Here is a 22871-nt window from a genome sequence, read left to right as displayed (position 1 = left end):
CCCATCCCTGCCCCTCCCCCACTCCTCACCCCTCCCCATCCCTGCCCTTCCCCTCACCACCTGTGGCTTTCTCCTGTCCTGGCCCCAGGAGTGGCACGACTATAAGTTGCGCTGGGACCCCGAGGACTACGAGAACGTGACCTCCATCCGCATCCCCTCTGAGCTCATCTGGCGGCCGGACATTGTCCTCTACAACAAGTGAGCCCCAGGGGGCTTAGCGGGCAGGGGTGGCAGGTGCCTGTGTCCAGCTGTGCGCTAGCCAGGCTGTTCTGCTGAGGCCGTGAGAGCAAGAGGCTGGCAGCGTGTCTGGGCCCCACCCTCGTGAGCCAGGGCCAACAAGCCAGCCGGAAGAAGGAAGAGGGAGCAGAGGAGGTTGTCGGAGTCTGGGGGGCAGGTCCACCTGTGAGCTAAGTGCTGAGGAGATGGAGGGACGGGTGCGCGTGGGCTCCTGGGGGCTCCATCCCAGCCAGACCAGCCCCGGGCCCCGTCTCTCCTGGGGGCAGGGAAAGGGAATCGGACCCCCCATGACTGAAAACCCAGAGCTGCTCCCCTGGGGCTGCAGTCACTTTCCCAATCAGCCCCTGGCCGGGGCAGGTGTCCCATGCCACATGCCCTCACTTCATTTCTGGAAGAAAAGTCTGGGCCCAGGGTGCTCTTGAAAGAGGTGAGGAAGCTCCCAGAACTGCCTGCCCGCTCTGGCCACTGTCCCCGCTTCTTCCCTGCAGTGCTCTCAGGCCCTCCCCCACACAGCCGTCAACGCAAGTCCCCAAGCCCTGCTCCTCACGTTCCTGAGTAAACAAAGCCTGTGGCTGAGCCGTCCCAGCTCGGGAGGCTGGGCTGCAGCCTGATCATGGCGACGGTTATTCTGTGCCAGGAGCCAGGCCTCTGCAGCCCAGCCGCGGATGGCGGGCTCAGACTTGTCCCTTCCCGGGACCCTCGCTGGGGGTCCCTGAGCCTGGGGCTGCCCGATGTGCTCTCGTGTCCCCGTGTCGCTGCCGTGTCATCACTGGGCCAGCGGCTCTGAGCGTGATCCGTGCGGGACCCCTGGTCGCAGGCCCAGGCCTGGGCGGAGTGGCTCCCCCGGCACTCACAAACGAGCAAATGGAAGCACTTAGGCCCCTCGTCCAGCCGTCTGTCCAGCCCCTGCCTCCCCACCGCGAGACCCCAGGGGGCTCCTGCACAAAGCCCCTTCCAGGGCCCCGGGCGTCGGGCCTGACCTACAAAACCTCGCTCTTTGATTAAGAATGATCGGGCTCCTCTTCAACCTAATTGATTCCAGTAATGGCAGCGGGACGCGCGGCAGCTCATAAAGGAGCTCGGAGATGGTTTTCGGGGATGCATTAAGAGGGAGCAGCTTGGGGAGCGGGGGGCACAGCGCTGCTCCCCCCGCGGGGCACGCACTCTGCTCTCTGCAAGCCGCCCAGTCTGCACCACGAGCCCTGGAGTCCTCCGGCTGCACAGCCTCCCTGGGGCAGCGCTCAGCACCCCGCCTGGCGTAGATATGTGGATGGCAACGCGTGCACTGTGGAGCGGCTGCCTCCAAGGCCTGAGGGGCTGGGTGTGAAAGGAAGTGAGGGGGGGCAACGAGCAGAGGGTCTGGGCAGCTTCTCCAGTTCAGCCGTTGTGCCTGAGGGACACGTGGTAGCCGTGCCACCCTCTGTGCTGAGACCAGCACGCTGTCGGTGGGGCTCTGTGGGGCTGTGGAGAGGTCTCCCGGCAGCAGCTTAGAGTTGAAGAGGGCAGGGCCTGCCCCGAGGGGCTTGAGGGACGGCCGCTGCCTCTGCCTGTCTGTGGGCTCCACCCACAGTCAGCGTGGATGGGCTGGGGCCTTGTGGGGAAACTGAGGCCAAGAGAGTGGCACACCACAGCCCGGGGTACACGCCCGGGACCAGACTCGGGAGCAGACCCTTCTCGCTGCAGAGGGAAGGGCATCGGAGCTGAGCGCAGCCAACAACAGGCACAGGCAAGGGCTATGGGGCTGCTTGTAGGTGTCCCTGAGTTACCACGAGCCGGCTGGCTCACCTCAAATGTGCCCGTGTGGCACGCCCCACCCGCAGGCATCCTCTTGGAGAAACTCAGGTGGACATCTCTGTCTGAGAAGCCCAGGGCTACAAGCTGGCGCTCTGCCTGAGGGAGAGGCAGGAGGGCCGATGACCAGAGCCTCGATCGAGTTCACGTCCTGCTTGGGTGGCCCCGTCTGTGCTTCCATGGGCTGCCAAGTCCTCACCTGTGCAGGGCGGGGGTCCTTCCTGCCTCTGAGTCATGGGGGGTGCACGAGGAGACAGCACTGAGAGTGCTCAGTGTTGCTGGCATGCACAGTCTGGAGCAGAGGAAGGCAGCTGGATGGGTCTCACCCCGAGTTTGGCCCCCCCCAGGGGTGACCCATGGGGTATGAGGCGTCCGTCCGGGAGGCCTTGTGAGGTTCTTCAGTCTGCAGTGTGGTGCCCAGGGGCCGCTTTTGCCTCTGAGGCCCTGGATGTGGCGTGGACGGCCAGGTGGGCAGAGAGGCCCCAGTCCCTGCCCCAGCCCCCAGATAATCACATCATCGACATCCCCACCAGGCTGTGTGTCAGGCACGGTGCACACACGGCTGCTTCGAGGTATCCATCTGCGTGTGTCCCCAGTGTGGGGGTGACCGAGCTGCGGCGGGCAGGTGAGTGACGTGCCCAGTGCCACCTGCCCAGCTCTGCCTGGCCCTGTCCCCTTTCACCGCTCACTGCAAGGGGGGAATGTGTGTGTGGCTGGCGCACAGGGGCCTGAGAGCTGGGCGCCGGGGCTGTGGGTGTTGGCGAGTCTCACCCCTTCTCTCTCTTGCTGCCCAGCGCGGACGGGGACTTTGCGGTCACCCACCTGACCAAGGCCCACCTCTTCCACGATGGGCGGGTCCAGTGGACACCGCCGGCCATCTACAAGAGCTCCTGCAGCATCGATGTCACCTTCTTCCCCTTCGACCAGCAGAACTGCACCATGAAGTTTGGGTCCTGGACCTACGACAAGGCCAAGATCGACCTGGTGAGCATGCACAGCCGCGTGGACCAGCTGGACTTCTGGGAGAGCGGCGAGTGGGTCATCGTGGACGCCGTGGGCACCTACAACACCAGGAAGTACGAGTGCTGCGCTGAGGTCTACCCGGACATCACCTACGCCTTCGTCATCCGGCGCCTGCCGCTCTTCTACACTATCAACCTCATCATCCCCTGCCTGCTCATCTCCTGCCTCACCGTGCTCGTCTTCTACCTGCCCTCCGAGTGCGGCGAGAAGATCACGCTCTGCATCTCCGTGCTGCTCTCGCTCACCGTCTTCCTGCTGCTCATCACCGAGATCATCCCCTCCACCTCGCTGGTCATCCCGCTCATCGGGGAGTACCTGCTCTTCACCATGATCTTCGTCACGCTCTCCATCATCATCACCGTCTTTGTCCTCAACGTCCACCACCGCTCGCCACGCACGCACACCATGCCCGCCTGGGTCCGCCGGGTCTTCCTGGACGTCGTGCCGCGCCTGCTCTTCATGAAGCGGCCGTCCGTGGTCAAGGACAACTGCAGGCGGCTTATTGAGTCCATGCATAAGATGGCCAGCACCCCACGCGTCTGGCCCGAGCCCGAGCCCGAGGGGGAGCCCAACTTCGTGAGCGGAGTCCGGAGCCAGGGTCCCTCACCCACCCCGTCCTTCTGTGGCCCCCTGGATGAGACAGTCAAGCCCCAGCCTGCCTGCAAGTCACCCTCGGACCAGGTCCCCACTCTGCAGCCCTCAGAGACCGAGAAAGCCAGCGCCTGCCCCTCGCTGGCCCCAGGCCACCCACCTACTGGCACCCGGGCCCCAGGTCTTGCCAAAGCCAGGTCCCTGAGTGTCCAGCACATGTCCAGCCCCAGCAAAGCAGAGGGCGGCGTCCGGTGCCGGTCTCAGAGCATCCAGTACAGCATTCCCCGAGATGCTGCTGCCTCCGAGGCTGAGGACCCAGCGGCCAGCTCCTCCACTTCTCTGAAGGCCCCCTCGACCGAGCTCCCACCCCCAGACCAGGCCTCTCCGTGCAAATGCAAGTGCAAGAAGGAGCCAGCCTTGGAGTCCCCAAACACCGCGCTCAAAGCACGCAGCACCAAAGGGCCGCCCCGGCATGTGCCTCTGTCACCGGCCCTGACACGGGCAGTTGAGGGCGTCCAGTACATCGCAGACCACCTCAAGGCAGAAGACACAGACTTCTCGGTAAGTCTCTGCCCGTAGCTAGCCCCAAACAGGACAAGCAGATGCTCTCTGCCTCCCTTCCCACTCTGCAGGAGGGCGCGGCCAGTGAAAGCTCCAGAAACCAGGGCCCAGAAGGGCTGCTAGGCTCTGGGGCCCATAGCAGCCCGAGCCCCACCCTGTCCCACTCCCCCTTCCCCCAGCCTCCAACACTAGCCTGGGGGCCCTGAGGCGGAGCTGGGGCAGGTGGCCCCAAGTGGCTAACCGGGAGGGGATCACTGGAGCATCCCTTTTGGGCTTCAGGACACAGGGAGCCTGCAGTGACAGGGAGGGGTCTGCTGGCACTACCTATGCCCAGTGAGCCTCTCCCTCCACCCCAGGCCCTGGCGTGCACCCTTCCCCGTGGGACCCTGGGGTAGTGCTGGGGAACCCTGGAGGGACTGGAGGAGTCTGGGCCCCAGGGTTGGGGTGAGAGGGGCTGAAAGGAGATAGGATGGGGCCAGACAGCCTCCTTGGCCTGGTGGGAGGACAGGAGGATTGGGGTCTGGGACACAGCCCTGCCCCTTCAGCCAAGCTGGGGAGAGGGAGCCCAGAGTCGTGTGGGGGTAAGGCTGGCCCATCTGTGAGGCTGTGCAGGGACCCGGGGAACCCAGAGAGCTGGTCCTCCTGAACAAGCATGGCTGGGAACACCATCAGAGGAGCACCTCAGTCCCCAGCATGGACGGAGGCCGGCCTGAAGAACGTCTCGAGTCCTCTGCTAAGTGTCGCCCTGAGACAGGACGGCCCCATGCCTGCTGTACCTGGGTCACGAGCGAGAGGTTACAGGGTGTGCCCGGGCCCCCAGCCGGTGCGTGGTTGGCCAGGTCCGCCCGCACCCCACCTTGGGGGATTTCCTCTTTCCTTCTATAGACATTTACCTGCCCGGCACGTGTGGGGTCTCAGGGGCCAGGGGTCCCAGCTCAGATGTGGGAGACTCAGGACCCCGTGGAGATGGGAGGGCAATGGGACTGCTCCCTGAGTCCCAGGCTCTGCCGGCCACGTCTTGGAGCACCCGTGAGCATGGGTGCAGGCTGATGGTGGAGCCCCCAGTTCAGAGCATGGGCAGAGGGAGGGAGGGTGGGCCCAGCACGCAGGTGGGCAGGGGGAGTGCCCTGCCCACCCCAGTCAGTCTGCTTGGCCATTACTACCTGCTCAGCCTGGGGCCTGGCATCGGTGGGGCTGCATCGACCTTGCCCTGTGTCAGCTTCCTCCTCTGCTGGCTGGTGGCTGCCACTGCCCTTGACACAGACTCTGGGTTGGGTGTGACACAGCTGTCCCCCCTCCCTGACCTTCATCTCATCGTCAGCTCCTCGTTCCCTCTGCCTACTCCGAAGGGTCACTGCCTCCCTGAGGCCCAGCCTGAGACAGTTTATCGGACACGTGTGGTCCCTGGGGACTGTCTGTCCCCCTAGCTGAGCAAGCCCTGGAGAGGAAGCAGGGCCCCCGTGCCCACACACCACACCCCTGAGAAGTGAGTCGGTCTCCCACAGTCACCCCACCGAATCCCAAGAGTCTGGGAGACCGTTCTGCAGGTTTCTGCAAGTTTGGCCTGGGAGAAGCGGGCTCTGGGAATGCGTTTTGCTGCCAGCTCTTGAAACTAAACAGGTCCCCAAGTTGGCGATGTGACGACGTGACGTGTGGGTCTGAGCAGCTGCTGAGTGACCGCTGCCTTCAGAAGGGTAATGGCAAATGTAACAACATCCAGCGGTCGGGTGGCGCCATCAGCCAGGGCTGGCTCCTTGGTCCCATGCCCTTCATCTGTATCGCCTTCCGGCTGCCGCGACCTGGTTCTGGTTTCTGAGCGTCCCAGGCTCTGGGGCGCGAGGCACTTGACAAGAGTGGACCTGGGGTGAGGATCAGGGTGGCTTTGGTCTGCGAAGGCTTTTCATCCTGGAACCATGCTCAGACGGAGGATGAAGGACGGCGCGCGGCTGCTGCAGGGCCTCCCTGGCGCCGAGGGCCAGCAGACTTTTCATTTATAAGTGACCTGTGTGCTCTCAGGTTCTCTGTGAATAAACACGGCCCTTTCAGCTGGTTTAAAACCATCAGGACACCTCTGATGAGAGAATCGGGGCGACAGCGGCCATGAAGAATCCTCTTCCCTCAGCACCCAAATCAGGTCAACTGAGCCTGCCCCTCCCTGGCCGTTGGACTGTTAGCGCCCAGCTGGCCTGGGCCCTGGGGCTGCATCCTCTCTGGTCACTCAGTGCTGACAGGCTGCCCACTCAGGACCTGCTGTGGCCTGGCCAGGCTGCTGCACCCACCTCCCCACACCTTTGCTCCCGCTCAGCCCCAGGGAGAGGCCAAGGGGTGGGGAGCCGGGACCCTGGGGAGGCGAGGGCCAGGGTCTGCTCCACTCATAGAGGGGGCACCGTGGCCCATCCTCAGGTACTCTGTGTCTCAGTGTCCCCGTCTGTAGACAGGACAGTCCCTCCCTCATCGGGTCTGAGTGAGCAACTGCAGGTGACATGTCAACCTGCCTCATATGCGCTGGTTCCCACGGCCCGCCCCCGCTCCGGCATCCAGGATACCCCCTCAAGCCTGCTTTCCCCAACCTCCCCTCCGTGGAGCCCTGTGCCCTGAAAGCTCTGCCTTGCTCAGAGCCTGCTCGTAGCACCGGGCCTCGCCCAGCTCTGGCATGTGCCTTCCCCCTCGAGAGACTTAGGGACACTGAGGGGCCTTGGCTGAGGGGCCTTGGGCACCCCTGGGGCAGGGAGGGCGGGCATAGAGGGAGGGCAGGTGTCCTTTGCCGTCACTATCGGGACATGGTCTACCCCCAGGGGCTCTTGTTAGAAGTCAGGTTCCTGTTACCCAGCACGCTCCTGGCCCTTGCCCTGCACAATCAGGGGTGTGGGTGCCCCCTCTCTCAGCCCCCCTTGCCCATCTGCAAAATGGAGGATGCCCTCCATGGCCTCCACAGTGCCCCTTCAGCTTTAGCAAACTGAGGGCAAATTTCACATGAAATGGCCTGGGCCCTGGTGTTCTTCCAGAGGCCCTCACTGTCCCCACCTCCGTGGAGCCCAGGCACCCTGCCAGGCAGGTGAAGTCTGGTGGGGCCACAGCACCAAACCCACCTCCCTCGGCATCTGCGATGTTGGCCCCCCTGTTACAGGGCGCTGACCTGTCTGCAGCCCGCAGCTTTTCTGAGCCCACACCTCAGCTGGACAGGTCATTTCTCTGTGCCCCTCCCTTCTCATCACCTCAGTGCAGGTGTGCCGCAACCCTGGTTCCCTTGGGGGCAAGGACAGGAAATGGAGAACCTGCCATGTGAAGCACCAGGTTCTAGAAGGTTCTTGCTGCCCCGTGGCCGAGGGTGGGGATCTGGGAGTGACTGTGTGTCTGTTTGCAGGTGAAGGAGGATTGGAAGTACGTGGCCATGGTCATCGACCGCATCTTTCTCTGGGTGTTCATCATCGTCTGCCTGCTGGGGACCGCGGGCCTCTTCCTGCCGCCCTGGCTGGCTGGCATGATCTAGGGGGCCAGAGGCTGGAGTGGCCCAGGCACGTGCAGGACACAGGCAGTGTCTGTGGGGCTGATGCCGGCTCTCTGCACTCTACGGGGTCACGCCATTTGCTGAATTGTCCCCCGTCTTCCGTCTCATGTAGGACGGCCTTGGAAAGAGCCATTGCCTCCTGGGGTAGCTGGTTCTGGCTCAGTCCTGCTGGGACCTGCCCCGGAGGTGGCCCTGCTGGAAGGGGTGGCTGGTAGATGCCTATTCTCATCTGTAGGGCGGTGTCACTGCCTGAGTCTCATTAAAGTTTATCCAGAGCATGGTGACACGCTGGCTTCCTGTCCAGACACACGTCTGACCGCTGTCTCGGCAAACATCCCGGCAACCCAACTGTCCAGGGGCCACGACCTCCAGCCCCACTCAGCCCCAAATGCCCTTCATCCATATGGGGTCCCGAAGGCCCAGACATCTGAGCACCTGGGTGTGGGGATGCTCCTCAGACCCTGCAGAGGCGTCAGCCAAACCCTTGGATCTTGTTGGCTGGGTGCGTCCTGGCAGGGACTTTGTTTTGTTCTGGGTAAATTAGTGAAACCCGGGATTTGTGCCCAAGGGGCACTGGGAACTGGAGACGATAAACCTGGTTCCACTGGGAGGAGAATCAGGCGGCAGGTCCCCCATAGGTGAGGTCCCTCGGCCCCAGAGTCCGGGCATCTGCCTCTCAGAGGCTCTGGGGGGTCTTGGTGAGCACTTTTTGGGGGCCCAGTGAGGCCCCAGGCCCCTGTGGTTTGTGAGGGATCAGAAACAGGGCCCAGGGCTCCCCCAACACCTGCCCATGGGTTGCCCTTCTGCTCGCAGCCCAGGAGACCCCCTCTGGGGCACAGACACCAGGAAGGACGTCCTGACACGGTGGCCGTGGTGAGGCCAGGGCCTTGAGGAGCAGCACGGGGGGAGAGGGGACCCCATGGGCCTCCCGCCCTTGGGCCTGTGCCCCACTAGGCTCACTGCAGTGTGGGAGCTCCTGCCCAGAGGGCATCACTGGGGCCCATGTCACCCTCCCCCAAAGGCAGAGCGCCGGCAGCACCAGCAATGTCCCCCGTGACCCTGAGAAGACCTGCCCCGTGGTGTGGGGTGGGGTGGGCGTGGGCTGCCCCCCGTCTCCCTGATTCTCCTGAACCCTCAGGCTCCAAGTGTAGGGAAGGGGGACAAGGACCACGTGGCCCCTCCCCTGGGAGCGACATCCGGGAGGAGGAAGGTGGCCAGAGGCTGAAGGAACTGCTCCTCCTGCCTCTCCAGTCGGTCCGCACCGTGCAGGTTCCAGACGCGATCGCACCATCCTCCTTATGTAAGCGGACCCAGCGCCAGATGTGCGCGACAGCTGCCAGGAGGCCTGGCGCCCGGCCCAGCCGGGATGTTCTCTTCTGGGTCGGGAGAGGCCGCCGAGCGGCTGCCACGAAGACGCCTCTCCCTTTCTTGTTTTTGGCTTTTTCTTTTTTTTGAGACAAAAAGAAAACTCAGACCATCCACACACACCGAGCGCCCATCTCCCCGCCACACCTTGAGGACCGCCACCGCTGTCCTGGCGGGTCTGCCTCCAGTGTGTGACTGTGATGCATACGACAGACAGTGACCTCGCGCCTCGGGTCAGGGGCTTAACCCGAGTCACTCCTGGCCCAGGGACCCGCTCCACACCAGGACGCACTGCGCGCTGCCCTCCAGCTGGCCCCCACACGGAGGCTCCACCTCCTTCCCCAGGGAGGGTTTGGCCTGTTCTTGAACTTGGAGTCAGTGGGTCCCCAGCGCCGGCCTCTCTGTCGGGCCTCTGCACTCGAGGGGCGTGGCTGAGGTTTGTCTGGGGCCTCGTCTCTGTCGGCAAACAGTCTTGTCGTCAGTTGCTGAGCAGTGTTCCTCTGTCTGAACAAACCAGAACCCAGTTTGTTTCTCCATCCCTGACAATGGGATTCGTTTCCACTGTCGATGGTTACGACTTGAGCTGCTGTGAGCATGTGTGCACTGGTCTTCACCAGTGGGTGTATGTTCCCATTTCTCTTTGTATTAAGCATATTTTTATTTTCTCTGTCTTGTGACGTTTTGACATCTTGGGGGCCTTATGGACCCGGGTGGAGACTGCCCCTCCAGGGCTGGCTGGTCCCGGGGTTGGACGACCTGCCCGGTGCACAGCTCTCAGGTGCAGAGGCCCGTCTGGAGCCTGCCCACCACACTCCTATCCAAGCCTCACACACCACGCTGGATTTCCCCATCCCACGTTGCCGAGGGCCGGGCACCAGGCAACCCAGGCAGCCCCTGTGCCTGGAGCCCACGGGCACTGCTCCGACTGGCCCATCCGGGGCTGGCCACCTGCCTCGCTGCCCTCAGAAACCCCAGCAGAGGCTCCAGCCAGGCCTTCCCCTCGCTCCCTCTGCCTCCTGACCCGGGCGCTGCCCTGAGGCCCTGCAGAGCCCGTTTCTCTGGGGAAATGAAGTGACAGACTCTTCTTTCAAGGGCCTTGGCCTCTCTGTGTCATCCCTCCGTCAATTTATGAGCTGAGACCCGGCACAGAGCACTCTTGGTGCATGCTCTTGTGGGGTCGTGCGGTTGTGGGGTACAGGCACACTCACTGTTTTCCAAAGTGGCTGTACACTCTGCTTTCCCACCGGAAATGGCTGCCAGCCAACCCTCGACGCCAGGGATGGCAGGCCCGGCCCAGCCATGACGAGTCGAGTTCTGTGGGCACACGGCCCCGTCGTTCCTTATGTGTCGACAAGGGCGGGCCTGCCAGGTTATGACAGAGGCCCCATGGCCACAAAGCTGAGTCTTTTCTGCCCGGCCCCTCGCAGGAGCGTTTGTGATCACAGTGACCTTGACAACAGGTTCTGTGCTCTGTGTGTTTTATTCTAGTTGCTTCCATTTCCATCTGTATAAAGATGGTGGTTGCAACCCCTAATCCTCTCTTGACTCTCAGCTTGAAGCGCATGGCTTAGGACAAAGACTGAGGCCTGTGCTGGGGCCCTGGGGTTCACACGTGCCTGCAGCAGATGGTGCCAGGTGCTTCCACGGGGCTCCACCACGGCACCCCTGCTGCCGGGCATGGGCATCCCCCACCCACATCCTGGCTGACACGTCTGGACACTGGCCTGGCTCACGGGTGACACAGAATCACGGAGGGCACAGCTCTGTCCGTCTTCCCCCAGTCTGGCCACGCCCACACGGCCAGCCCGAGGCCTCCACCCACCCCACACGCAGGCTGGCACCTCCTCTGGGCGTGCCTGGACTTGGGTCTCAGCAGTCACACAGCAAGTGCTCTTGTGCCGGCTCCTTTCTCCCCCTGGTGTCTGAGCTTCGTCCCTTTGCCACACGCACCACGTCTGTGCATCCGCTCTGCTGTGGGATCTCGAGGTGAGGCCACGCACCGCATAGTCATCCGCTCTCCTGCTGGCGGGAGGTGTTTCCAGTTTGGGCTGTCGTGAGCAATTATGCGCGAACACCTGGAAACAGGTTTGGGGGCACAGGTCTGCGCATTTCCGCTGGACGTAACTGGGGGTGGCTGCTGCGAGGTGGGTGGCGCGTGCGGTTGGTGTGTCGGCTGCCTTCAGGCGGTCTGCAGCGGTCATGCAGTACGCTGCTGCCCTCAGGGCTGGATGTGGCCGCATCTCTTGCTGGGTCTAGTTACGTTTCTCCAACTAGTGGTGAGGCTGGGTGTCTTGTCAAATGTGAATTGACTATTGGGGTTGCTTCCGTAAAATGCTCATTCTTGTCTTTTGTCAGTATTTTGGATTTTCAATATTGATTTCTAATTTAGTTCCGTTGTAGACAGAGAATATTCTATTTGATTTCAGTTCTTTTAAATTTGTGACACACGTTCTGGGGCCAGCGTGTGGTCTCTCAGCCTGTGTTCCACATATGCTTGAAGAGGCACTCGCCTTCTGTGGTTCAGGGAATGTTCCAGAACTGCCCGCAGGTTGAGTTGCTTGAGCGTTGCTCTGGTCTCTGGCGTCCTTGCTGACCCTGTCTAGCTCTTCACTCTTCCCGAGGGAGGAGCGCTGACGTCACTGAGACCGTGGTGGGCTTGTCCAGGCCCCCCCAGCTCTCAGCTTGTGGGTTCTGCATTTTGAAGCTCTGCTGCCACACTGAGGGCAGTTGTGTGCTCTCGGCAAATTGCCCCCATTCTTACATAATGTCCCCCTTTTTTCTGGTGATTTTCTGTGTTTCGAGTCTACTTTTCCTGACGGTAATGCAGCCCCTTGTCTCCCTTTCAGTGGTGTTCACGCAATGTGCCTTTTCCATCCTCTCGTCACGTCACCGCATGTAAAGTGGGTTTGTAGACCACAGGGTCTACACCCCAGTGAAGGACAGAACATCCCCATCACCTAGGAAGCTCCCCCCGCCCCTTGCAGCCAGCCCCCTCCGCACGGCATTAAGCCGCGCTGGATTTCTGTCGCTGTAGACTCCTCTCACACGTTCCAGAACTCCTCATCGGTGGGACACGCCCGCTGCGTCCGACCCCTTGGGCTCAGCACAATGTCTTGGCTCCACCACGTTATGGGCATGGGATTCACTCGTGTTTATGACTCGAGCACCGTGCATCTGTTCACTGGTGGGTGTTCCGGTTGGCTCCCGTTGGCTGTGGGGGGCTCGATCATTCCATCAACAGCAAACTTCACTACCCTGGGGTTTCCACTCTGTGGGGTCTAATTTCTGATTATTTTCTGTTTCTGCGGAATACACTCCCAACTGCATTTCAAGGAGGATCTTGTGTTACCCTCTCAGACTCTCTGGGCCTCAGAATATATTTTTGCTCCATTCATTGCAGCGATAATTCTTCTGGATTGAACACCTTGAGGTCATCATCCTCATGTCTCCTGACATCGAGCCGACTCTTATTCCTCCATAGAGAGATATTTAAAGAGTGTTTCCATTGTCTTCGTTGGGTTTTGCATTAATGAATCCAGGAGTACGTTCTAAAAATTGATCCCATTTGGCACCTTGAGCCTTTCAATCTGAGGTTTCAAATCTTTCTCTAACTCCTCATTCTTTAAAACTACGGATTTTGACATCCCACCCTCATGCACTGAGTGTCCCTCCTCCTGGGCTGGCCTGGGGGGGGGGCCTCACTCTCCTCTCTCCCTCTGCCCTCGCCGACCCCACAGCCCACTGTCTGTGCCCTGACCACTCGGCCCCGTGCTCATCTTCCTGCTTCTCCGTGGATGTTTTCCATTCTGTATTTCTGAGCGTTTCTTCCCTATACCTGTTGTGGTTTGTAATTAATGGACCACAGAGAACGAGCGTTCTTCATCTGGCCTGTCCTGCTCAGCGCTTTCGCTCCTCAGATGCCTCGTTTTCCCCTTGTTAACTCGTCTCCCAAACCCAGGTGACAGTGGTGTGTGCATGAACGTGTGTGCATATATGAGGATACACGTGTGTGTTTGTGAGTGTGAATGAGTGTGTGTGCGCGTACAGGGATACACGTATGTGTCTGCATGTATTGTACATGTGTGTATGTGAGTGGGTGTGTGCATGAGCACGTATGGGGATATATGTGTATGTATGTAAGTGGGTGCCTATGTGTACACGCATGGGGATACATGTGTGTTTGTGAGTGCATGTATGTGTGCCCACACATGGGGACATACGTGTGTGTGTGTGTGCGCGCGCGTGTATGGGCATATACGTGTGTGTGTGTGTGAGTGGGTGTGTGTGCGTGGAGAGATCCTGGGAGGGACGGCTTCTTGTCCTGTAATGGCTTCATGTGGACGACTACAGTCTGCCAGTCAGCCATGACAGGTCAAAGTGCAAAGGGCCAGCAGCTGGGTTGGTGTCTTTCTCCAGCCTGCTGAGCCCCACCAGAGGCGAGGTGGTGCACGCAGGTGGGGACGTTGCTGGATGAGCAGGCCTGTGCCGGGAGCCAGCTCCTGCCGTCTCTCCCTTCCCACAGTGGCAGCTCCTGGAAGAGGCACTGCTGTCCCCACTTCCTGCTCCGGCACCAAACACCCCGCAGCTCCAGCACCTCCTGTCTTCCTCTCTGGCAGCATCCTGACAAGGGTCTCTGCTGCCGCCCACGGCTCTCCCTCCCAGCCTCCGATGACAGTGCCTGGGGCTCCATCCTGGGAACCCAGCGAAGCTGGCCCCGTGGCTTCTACTCACCTCTACATGGCAGTACCCACTCTTCTGCCCCAGTGAACCCACGGGCCCTGCCCTTCTCCCCTGGCTACTGTGGGTGCCTGGACCTGCTCTCTGGCCCCAGGACCTGTTCGCAAGGTCTCCCCACCTCCCCCAGGGGACCAGCCTCCCACCTGCCCTCCGCTTCCAACCCATCAGCTCATCCAGAGCCGCCTCCGCTCAGTCCAGTCACCTCTGCTCAGCGGACTGGGGTGAGGTCCCGGCCCCATGTGGCTCCCTGAGGTCTTACCGACAGGTCATCTAAAACAGACACCAGGCTCCTCAGTTCTCTGCTCAGAACCCCCAGGGGCTTCCAGTCGCTCTTAGGACAAAACCCAGACTCCCAGCCCGCACCCCGCTGACCCCTTTCCTGGCCCCGTGCCTTCCTGCCATTTGGGTGGTGCTGGCAGGTCCAGCCTCGGCCTCTCACATGTGTGCCCCCGACTGGAACGTCTGACCATGTTCCACCCCTCCCTTGTTCTTGTCTCTGCTCAGACGTCACCTGGGAGGTCTTTGTTGGCCCCATGTGTAAAGAAGCCCTACCCCAAATTCCCTGGGCTTTAGAAAACTACTTGGCATTGAATCGGCCACAGCAGGTGCCACCCAGAGGCCCACAGCTTGTGAGCTCTCCGGGTGAGTAAGTGTGGACAGCCGGCCAGGGGAGTGGTTAACCTCCAGGCTGGTCAGGGGGAGGAGGGGACGCTGGGCAGTGACAAGGCCTGGGACCAGCAGGTGAGTGGATGTTACTTGAGAGGAGGGACCGCTACCAGGGAGATGGGAGCCCCCGAGAGCACCCGGACGCCGACACCCAGGCTGGGCCCCGAACGGTCACATCAGCGTCTGAGGGCGGGCCGGGCACCCACCTCAAAGCCCACACCCACCAGGTGACTGGGCGGGGACTAAGCTCTGGGGATCCCGGGACCGCAGTGGCCTCTCGGGAAGGAGGGGTGCACGCGAGGAAACAGGGAGTCTGTGGGGGGTGGTGCTTGCGGCAGCTTCTCTCAGAGAGATGGGGTGTGGAATCTCAGACTCCAGTTGACAGGGACAGCCTTGGGGCCCACGACCCGCCCCCCACCCCCCGCCGCCCTTCCCCCGTAATGAGCAGCCACCTCCCTTGACAAGCACTTGGTGGTTTATCTGAGGTTCCAGGTCCGTCTTCTGCCTCCCTCTCCTCCCACCTCCAGGCCCTTCCCAGGATGTGCTTTCCAGGTCCTCCAGCACGGCCGCTCCTGGCGTCCAGAGGATCCAGGGAGGAAGTGCAGGCTCAGTGGGGGCAGCACAGGGACTGTCCTGGCAGGGGAGAAGGGCGACCTGGTCCAGGAGGTGAACAGCTGGCAGCCCAGCCCATTGGCACCGTGTGCCCAGGCCCCCCAGAGCCCTGGCGTGTCCAGCTGGGCCGTGGGCAGAGCAGCATCGCTGTGAGCCCTCTGCATGAACCTGCTCCTTGGGGCGCTGCTCCCATGTGCCCCCTGCCCTGACTGAGCTCCCACCTGGCCAGGTGTCTGCCGTGGTGCACACCTGCTCCCCACACCTGCTCTGCATACCTGCTCCACACACCTGCTGTGCTGACCCCGATCAAGGGCCCCCTGGGTGCCCACTGGGCCAGCTCAGGTCCTGGCATCTCTCCTGGCTCCCCACACCCACCTGCAGTCCTGCTGGGCTCCCCTAAGGCCCAGGAGCCTCTCCATGCCCCTCCTGCCCCAACCCAGGGTCCGCTGGTCTGTCTTTCCTGTGCCCCCACCCTGGCCGCCCCTCAGGAGTTCCCCTTCCACAGACCAAAGTCTCTCGCTCCTTCCAGGGGTTCTGGAGGCTTGTTCTCCTGCGGCCCAGGGCCGCCTATCTGGCTGAGGGCTCCAGGCTCAGCTGAGAGGAAGGCAGATGTGCTGGGCCGAGGGGAAGGGGGGGGCCTGAGCCCCTCCTTGGGCCTGGGGTAGTAGGTCCAGGCCTCAGGTCAAGGCTGAAAGCTCAGGGATGGGCTCCTTGAGCCCTAAACAGGCCCCTGTCATTGGTTCAGTGGCCCGGGTTTAGTGTAAGGTGGGGGGCTGGGTGGGGGAGGTGCAGGGTGGGGTCCTCATGACAGCACCTGCCAGCCTTGTCTAGATGGTAGGAGCAAAGATGGGGCGCTTATCCCAAAGGCAAGTGTGGGGGACTGTGACAGGCCTGTGGGCCCCCAGGGGGGTTCTCCCAGGGGGAACCCTCTCCTCCCAAATGCACAGCTGGAGGGGTGAGGTGGGACCCCCTCTTGCCCACAGTGCAGAACTGTCCTTCCTGCCTGACCACAGTCCCACCCCCTCCGTCTCCTCTCTCCCACCGAGGCCCATGAGCTCCGTCTCCCCATCCATCTCAGCACCTGAGCTGTGACTGCAGCCCAGTCAGAGGGACGGACGCACGACAGGGTCCCTGGACCAAGCCTCCTGCTTCGTCCCGAGACAAGGAGTGGGGGAAGGAGTGTGCGTGCAGGAGAGGACCGATGGGAGGGACAGAGGGCGGGGACATGGCGCCAGCCCAGGCTTCCTGGGAGACTGGGGAAGGGCCTGCTTTGAGGAACCCAGGAAGCCAGGCAGCCTCCATTTCTGTGGTGACCAACCTCCGTGTGGGCCCCGGGGGCTGGTGCTGGGGCTGCTGGGGTCCACACAGAGTGACCAGCCCCAGCCCTCAGGGGAGAGCTGCAGTCCCCCCAGACCCCTCCCCCAGGGGCCTGGTACCTCTGGCCTCAGGGCGGTGACCACCACGACCCCCTTCTCCAGGGAGCCGGGCCTCGCTGGGCGTGCCGGGGGGCCTGGGGGCCTCCAAGATGGGCATGGGGGGCCTGGTGCTCTCGTGGAGAAAGGAGTTGAACTTCAGCATGTGCGCTGAGGGGCGGAGGTGAGGAAGGGCCATCAGCAGGACAGCGGGCACGTGGAAGACCCTCGCTTGCTTTCCCCTTGCTCTGCACATGGCTGGGGAGAGTGGCCACCAGGCTGGGTGTGCCTGGTGACTGGGCCCCGGGGCTTCCTTCCAGCCTCGTGGGGGTGAGGACAGAGATGGGGGGAGGGCAGTGGGAAGCTCAGGGGTCCTCACGAGGAAGCTGGGCCACTCACTCTGGATGGCAGACTCGCAGGCCTGGCTCACGAGCTGGTAGACGGTGGCCAGAGACTGTGGCTCGCCCTGTGAGGGAAGACAGGCCATGTGGCCGAGCACCATGACCAGCCTGGCCAGTGTGCACGCCAGTGCCTCCTGTGACCCCTCGGGAAGTACCTGGACCCCAGACGCTGGCCACACTCACCTTCTCTCCCCGCTCCCCCTTGGGCCCCGGCAGCCCCTGAAGCAGGAGGAGACGGAGAAAAGCAGGTCAGCAGAGTGACACGCTAAGGGACTCCAGCAGAGAAGCCTGGACTCCCGCCACCCGCTCACAAGCCCCCAGGGGCTCTGGGCAGTAGAGGCCTTGAGCCGGCCTGGGTCAGCTTCTCCTGACTTCAGGCAGACCTGACTGCCACTCACAGCGTGGGGGGTCCCGTCCACACAGCGGGAGGGAGACCAGCCTCCAAGACCCGCAGGGCGGGCAGAGCCGAGGGCCCATCCTGAATCCCTGGTCTAGGAGGGCTGATGGCAGGGAATCCTCAGGGGCAAAGGACCCACTTTTTGCCAATGCCAGCTGGTCCCCAGCAGCTGGGACGCTGCCCCGGGGGAGAGCAGACATGCTGAAGGGCCCAGAGCCAGCACCCAGGCCTAGAAGCCAGCCAGGCGGCACAGAGCACTTCCCTACCCCGGCTCACCTCCCTCCACCTCCCGGGAACCTGCTGGAGCCCCCACCCTCTCGAGCCCACAAGATCCCCTGCCCCAGGCCCTGGTCTGTCCTGGCCTGCAGGGGTGCCCCCGATTTCTACTCCCACAAGCCCCAAACCCAAGCCCTGCGCAGGCCTCGCTTTACGAGTGTGCTGGCAGCAGGAAGTCCCCGAGCGGTCAGCGAGGCCCGAGTGGTCAGCAAGGACAAGTTTGCACACCTTCGTCTTCCCTCTCACCTTTGGTGTGGGGAGGGGACTTACCGTGGGCCCCACGACCCCTGGGGGTCCTCGCTCCCCGCTGGTGCCCCTGGCCCCTGCCACGCCCCGGAAGCCCTGTGAAGATGCAGAGCCTGGGCTTGGCTGCAGCCCCGGCAAGTCTGACCCCTGTTCCCTCCAACCCTGGCTGCCGGACATCCCGGTCTCCACTGCCCTGGACCAAGACCAGACCCCTTGCTTGTCCCCAGCCTCCTGCAGGCTGCACGTCATCACCCTGCCCAGGCCCCACTGTCCCCACGCTGTGCCAGGACAGACCCCACCCACGCCACCCGTAGGCGCTGACTCTGCACTGCGCAACCCCTGGCTGTGTTCCAGTTGTCCCCAGCGTAACCACAGGCCAGGCCCCCGCAGGATCTTGGTGGGGGCCGGGCTGCCTGCCCCAGACCCCGCTGTGGAGCAGCTCCCAGGCACTGAGCTCAGCACTGACCGCCGGGCTTGGAGAGAGGGTGTCTGAGCACAGGGTGTCCTCGGGCTGCCAGGGGGTATCATGCTGCTCTGGACGCACAGAGGGGAGAAGGGGGCCTGGGCCATGTCCCCACAGCCAGCCTCACCTGTCTGCCCTCCCCAGGCCAATCCGGAGCAGGCACCTCCTGGCCGTGTGGAATCAGGTGCAGGCGTGACTGGGGTGCTGTACCAACTGCCCAGTGGGGGTAGAAAAACCCTCGCCAGAGCGGCTGCTGCCATACTCCAGGGCACAGGACACCCATGTGTCCAGCAGAGCCCTAGAAGGTTCTGCCCAGGGGAGAGAGGCCTCCCCAGGTCCCCACTTGGGGGTGACCAGGCTGCAGCCAGGATGTGGCCGACTGTCCAGTTCAGCCCCGAGGAACCTTGTGGGGAGTGGTGGGGGCGGGCATGGGGGGCTCAAGGAGGAGGCGGTGCCTACCCTGGGTCCGGGGGGTCCGGGCAGGCCAGCAGTCCCCTCCAGGCCTCTCATTCCCTGAGGACAAAGGAAGGGGTGAGCTGGGGCAGGGGGCCCCTACCCGACGCGTCCCTCCCATGGTGACCCATGTGGCCCCCGCGAGCAGCACCCAGACACCCCATGACCCACCCTGTGAAGGCGGGCTGCATACCCGCCCCTTGCTCTGAGAGCAGACAAGGCCGGCCAGGCTCGGGGCTTGCCCCCGCCCCGGCCAGTGGCCACACCTGCCCCCCGAGGACTGATGCTCCCTCCCCCCGCCCAGACCACCTGTGGGGGCAGGATGGGGTGGAAGTGGGGGGTGGAGAGGAGAAAGCCCCCTCCACAGCCTCCATCTCAAGACCCTCCCCGGATGAGCTTCTCTCCCACCTTTGGTCCCTGGAGGCCGACCTTTCCGGGGGAGCCCTGGTGGCCGGGCCGGCCCTGGAAGAGAACAGAGGCGGCTGGCCAGGCCAGGGCCAGGGTCTGTCCCAGAGGAGGAGGCCCAGTCCCTGAGACCTGCATCCCAGCACGTGCCGCCATCCCTGCCCACACGCCCTGAGTGTGGTCTGACCCCGCTACCTGCAGGCCCGGGAGTCCATGGTCCCCCTTCTCGCCTTTGACCCCTGGTGGACCCTGGAGGGGAAGACGGACTGGGCAGCAAGGCAGAGGGGAGAGAAGGGCTGGGGTGGGTGACAGCGAGCAGGAGGGAGATGAGAGGCAAAACCTACCATGGGTCCCTGTATGGTGCGACCCTGGGTCCCTGGCGACCCCTGCTGACCTCCAGGACCCTTGGGTCCCATCTGTCCGGGTGGTCCTGGCTCTCCCTGGAGACACAGGGGGAGGGCTGAGAAGGCACGCAGCCCCTCCTGCAGCCCCTCCCCGATCCTGTCCTCAGTGGCCCACCCAGGCCTCCGGCCAGCCATGGTATCCAGACCCAGGCCCACACGGAGGCGTCTGCTCTCATTCCCTGAGGACAAAGGAAGGGGTGAGCTGGGGCAGGGGTCTCATACCCCACACGTCCCTCCCATGGTGACCCATGTGGACCCCATGAGCAGCACTGCCCCACGCTGGAGGGGTCCTGCCACGGCCCCACCTAAAGCCAGGAACTCGCCAAGGTCGCGTCACGGGTCACAGAGCTAGTGAACAGGAGTCGGGAAATATAAACCAGTCTGTCCAGCCCCAGGCCAGCCCGCGACCCTGACTCGGGTTTCCAGTGGTGGGGGAGTTGGGGGGACAGTGAGAAAACCCCGACGGGCCAGTCACAGAGCTCTGAACCCCAAACACCAGACTCAGACCTCACTGAACTTTCTAGCAGACCTCTAAGGGAAAGACACCAACGCTACTTGAATAGTTTGAGACGGTGGAAGAAAGGAGAGAATGCTTTCAAACAATTTTTGTGAATTAAGCAGATCAACGTACCAAACTCTGTAAAGAAAACAGCAGACGTTGTCATTTATGAACATCAGAGAAAAACCCTAAATAAAACATTAGCAAACGGAATCCTGCAGCATTCGATGGACAGGAAGCTCTCAGTGACCAGGCTGGCTTTTTAATGGATGCAAGAAGAGTTCAGTGTTTAGGAGTGAACCTAAATCATTCACTAAACCAATGCTCCAAGAAGAAAAATTATTTGACTGTGTCCATAGCAGCTGAAGAAGCACTAAATCTTATTTAATGTCCAGTCTTGACTTTTAAAATCTCATTATAAAATAAGAATACCACCACATGTCACTTAACAACGGGGACACACAGAAACACATGATTAGGCGATCTCTTCGTCGAGCGAACATCAGAGTTACTCACACACACCCGGCAGGTAGCGCCTCCAACACACCCAGGCTCTGTGGCACTGATCCTACGGGACCACAGCTGCCTGTGCGATACGTCGTTGACTGAAACATCATTATGTGGCCCCTGACTGTGAATGGACTCTACTATCACAGGACAGAACAACCTGTCCCGGTTCCCAGGCCAGCACCACACTCAGTGGATGGACAGTGGGGCCTTTCCATTCAGTCAAGATGAGCGGGTCTGCTACCACTGCTGCTCTTGGACAAAATTCTGGAGTTTTCGTCAACACCATCACAAAAAAAATAATGAGAGTCATAAAAATTGAAAAGGAGAAAGTGAAGTAATGTTTTTCAGGTGATGTAAATTTAAACCAGGAAATTCCAAGAAAGCCGTGTGAAAATAATAAATTATTACAAATGAGATCGTTGAGTAAGAAAGGAGAGCACAAAACAACACGTGGAGACCGAGATTCTGGGAAGACGGAGGCAGAGCCGGGAGCGCCAGGAACGGGTCTCCACCTGGACAGCAGCCACGGCAGGCTGTCTGCAGTCACCGCTGGGGACTTGAGCCTGTGGAAAGCTTGGGATCAAGAGTGAGCTTAAGTCAGGGAGGGGCTGGTGGTCCATCACAGTATGGTGAGGACTGGGCGGTGGTCTCACCTTACGCAAAATAAATTTAGAGAAACTGACGTTTGAATGTGTAAAGGTTCTGGAAGGAACGAGAGGAAGTGCCTCTGTGCTCTGACTGAGGAAGAGCTTCCGAAACGGACCGAGACAGGCAGGACCCACGGCAGACAGACCCATAAGCCTGACCAGATAAAGGTCACCTTAAAAAGCTACACAGACATGCACACGGCCAGCAAGGTCAAAGGATGACAGAACGGCGTAAAGCTCGTCGGCCTCAGCCCCCAGGTGTGGGGCGTCAGTTCCCATATTGCACAGGGCACTCCAGGAATGGACGGGACAGGGAGCCCGTGGGGAAGGGGCCAAAGGACCAGAGTCCAACAGAAAACCCCAGCAACTTCCAAAGGGTGTCAAGCTGCTTGTAAGAGACGCAAATTCACATGTCGTGGACAGACATTTTCACCTACTCCTGCGACTCTCCTTGATTCTTGGGTGCAGGGTGGGGAGCTGGCCCCTCACTGAGGAGGGGAGGGTACCTGCTCCCAGCTGGGGAGCCCCTACGCCTGCGGGAGGTCACGTGGGGCTCACTCCTGCGTGCTTGCGAATGTGCTGGGGGCTTCTTCTGGAAGGTGGGATCCAGGACCCCACCCCAGGACTCCCCACGACTTACCCTGGGCCCTGGGGAGCCCTGCTCTCCTGGCGCTCCATTCCTCCCGGGGAGGCCCTGCAGGAGTGCAAGCAGGGCTGAGCCCCAGCACCACCCGCGAGGCCGGTGCACCTCGGGGCCCCAGCATTGCCCTGGACTCCAGCCCCACCTCTAGGTGGAGAAGGGGAAGGGGCTTCTGGGGCGAGGGCACTCTGGCCTGTCCTTCCCTGCCACGGCCGCTGGTTAGGTGCGGACTCGGGTTCAGGGGTGTCCAAGCTCAAACCCTGGCCCCTCCCTGCTGAGGTCTGTGGACCACTGAGCACCGAGAGCTCGGTGACTGACCTTCACCCAGCACCCTGGAGCCTTGGGCTGGCAGAGGGGCTGGCCTGCCCCACGTGGGGCCCAGGGCCTGGAGAGCTGCCTCCCCTGGGGCCTGGACGGAAGGGCCCCCCTCCTCTGGGCTGCCCCACGGCCCAGAGTGCCACGTCACACCAGCCTGCCCCCACCAGCACAGTGCTGCAGACTGGCTGGGCCTCTGCCCCCACCTCAGCGGGGAAACTGGGGACATGCTGGATCTCACACCAGAGCGGAGTCGGCTTGGGAGAGGGAGGCCAGTGGGAGGAAGGGGCTTGCCAGCAGCAGGCTCATGGGCCGGGGGTGGACGAGGCAGCCAGGAGACTCATGAAGTGGGTCCCATCTGAGCTGCAGGCCTGGGGACGGCTGATGGGGGCTGCGTCCCAGCTAGGGGCGTAGGAGGGGGCACCCTCATCTGCCAGTGGCAGTGAGATGTTGCCAGGAGTCCCTGGTCACCTCCAGGGCAGGGGCTGCTGGACTCACTGGAGGTCCTTGTGGCCCTGGGGGCCCAGGGCTCTCTGAGGAGCAGGTGCAGGCAGAAGGGAAGGCCGGGCAGGTCTCTCCATCCTTCTGGAAGGTAGAAGACCCCTGCTCATTATGTGGACCCTCTGCTAGGCTCCTGTCTGACCCTAGAGCTCAGGGTAGCCATCGACATCTGGGTCCCAGGAACCTCCAAACCCACATCTGGGAGGTTGGG

General features: G+C 62.1%; 2 protein-coding genes across 2 annotated transcripts in view; one reads left to right on the top strand and one right to left on the bottom strand.

The window, feature by feature from the left end:
* Positions 1–7693, top strand: part of CHRNA4 (cholinergic receptor nicotinic alpha 4 subunit) — a 17440-nt gene extending 9747 nt beyond the window's left edge. The window contains exons 4-6 of the mRNA XM_046679747.1: positions 89–198; positions 2823–4203; positions 7568–7693. Coding sequence (XP_046535703.1) covers positions 89–198; positions 2823–4203; positions 7568–7693 — 1617 coding nt within the window. The remainder of the gene's footprint in view (positions 1–88; positions 199–2822; positions 4204–7567) is intronic.
* A 7882-nt stretch (positions 7694–15575) lies between these two features.
* COL20A1 (collagen type XX alpha 1 chain) overlaps positions 15576–22871 on the bottom strand; it is a 32448-nt gene continuing 25152 nt past the window's right edge. The window contains exons 27-36 of the mRNA XM_046678064.1: positions 22658–22744; positions 21845–21898; positions 19340–19393; positions 19148–19201; positions 18746–18799; positions 17848–17919; positions 17088–17123; positions 16921–16969; positions 16528–16674; positions 15576–15685 (exon numbers count right to left, since the gene is read on the bottom strand). Coding sequence (XP_046534020.1) covers positions 15576–15685; positions 16528–16674; positions 16921–16969; positions 17088–17123; positions 17848–17919; positions 18746–18799; positions 19148–19201; positions 19340–19393; positions 21845–21898; positions 22658–22744 — 717 coding nt within the window. The remainder of the gene's footprint in view (positions 15686–16527; positions 16675–16920; positions 16970–17087; positions 17124–17847; positions 17920–18745; positions 18800–19147; positions 19202–19339; positions 19394–21844; positions 21899–22657; positions 22745–22871) is intronic.

Source organism: Equus quagga, chromosome 12 (assembly GCF_021613505.1).
Source record: "Equus quagga isolate Etosha38 chromosome 12, UCLA_HA_Equagga_1.0, whole genome shotgun sequence".
NCBI lineage: Eukaryota > Metazoa > Chordata > Mammalia > Perissodactyla > Equidae > Equus > Equus quagga.
The sequence above is the reverse complement of the archived record's forward strand: the minus strand, read 5'-3'. Positions and strand labels throughout refer to the sequence as shown.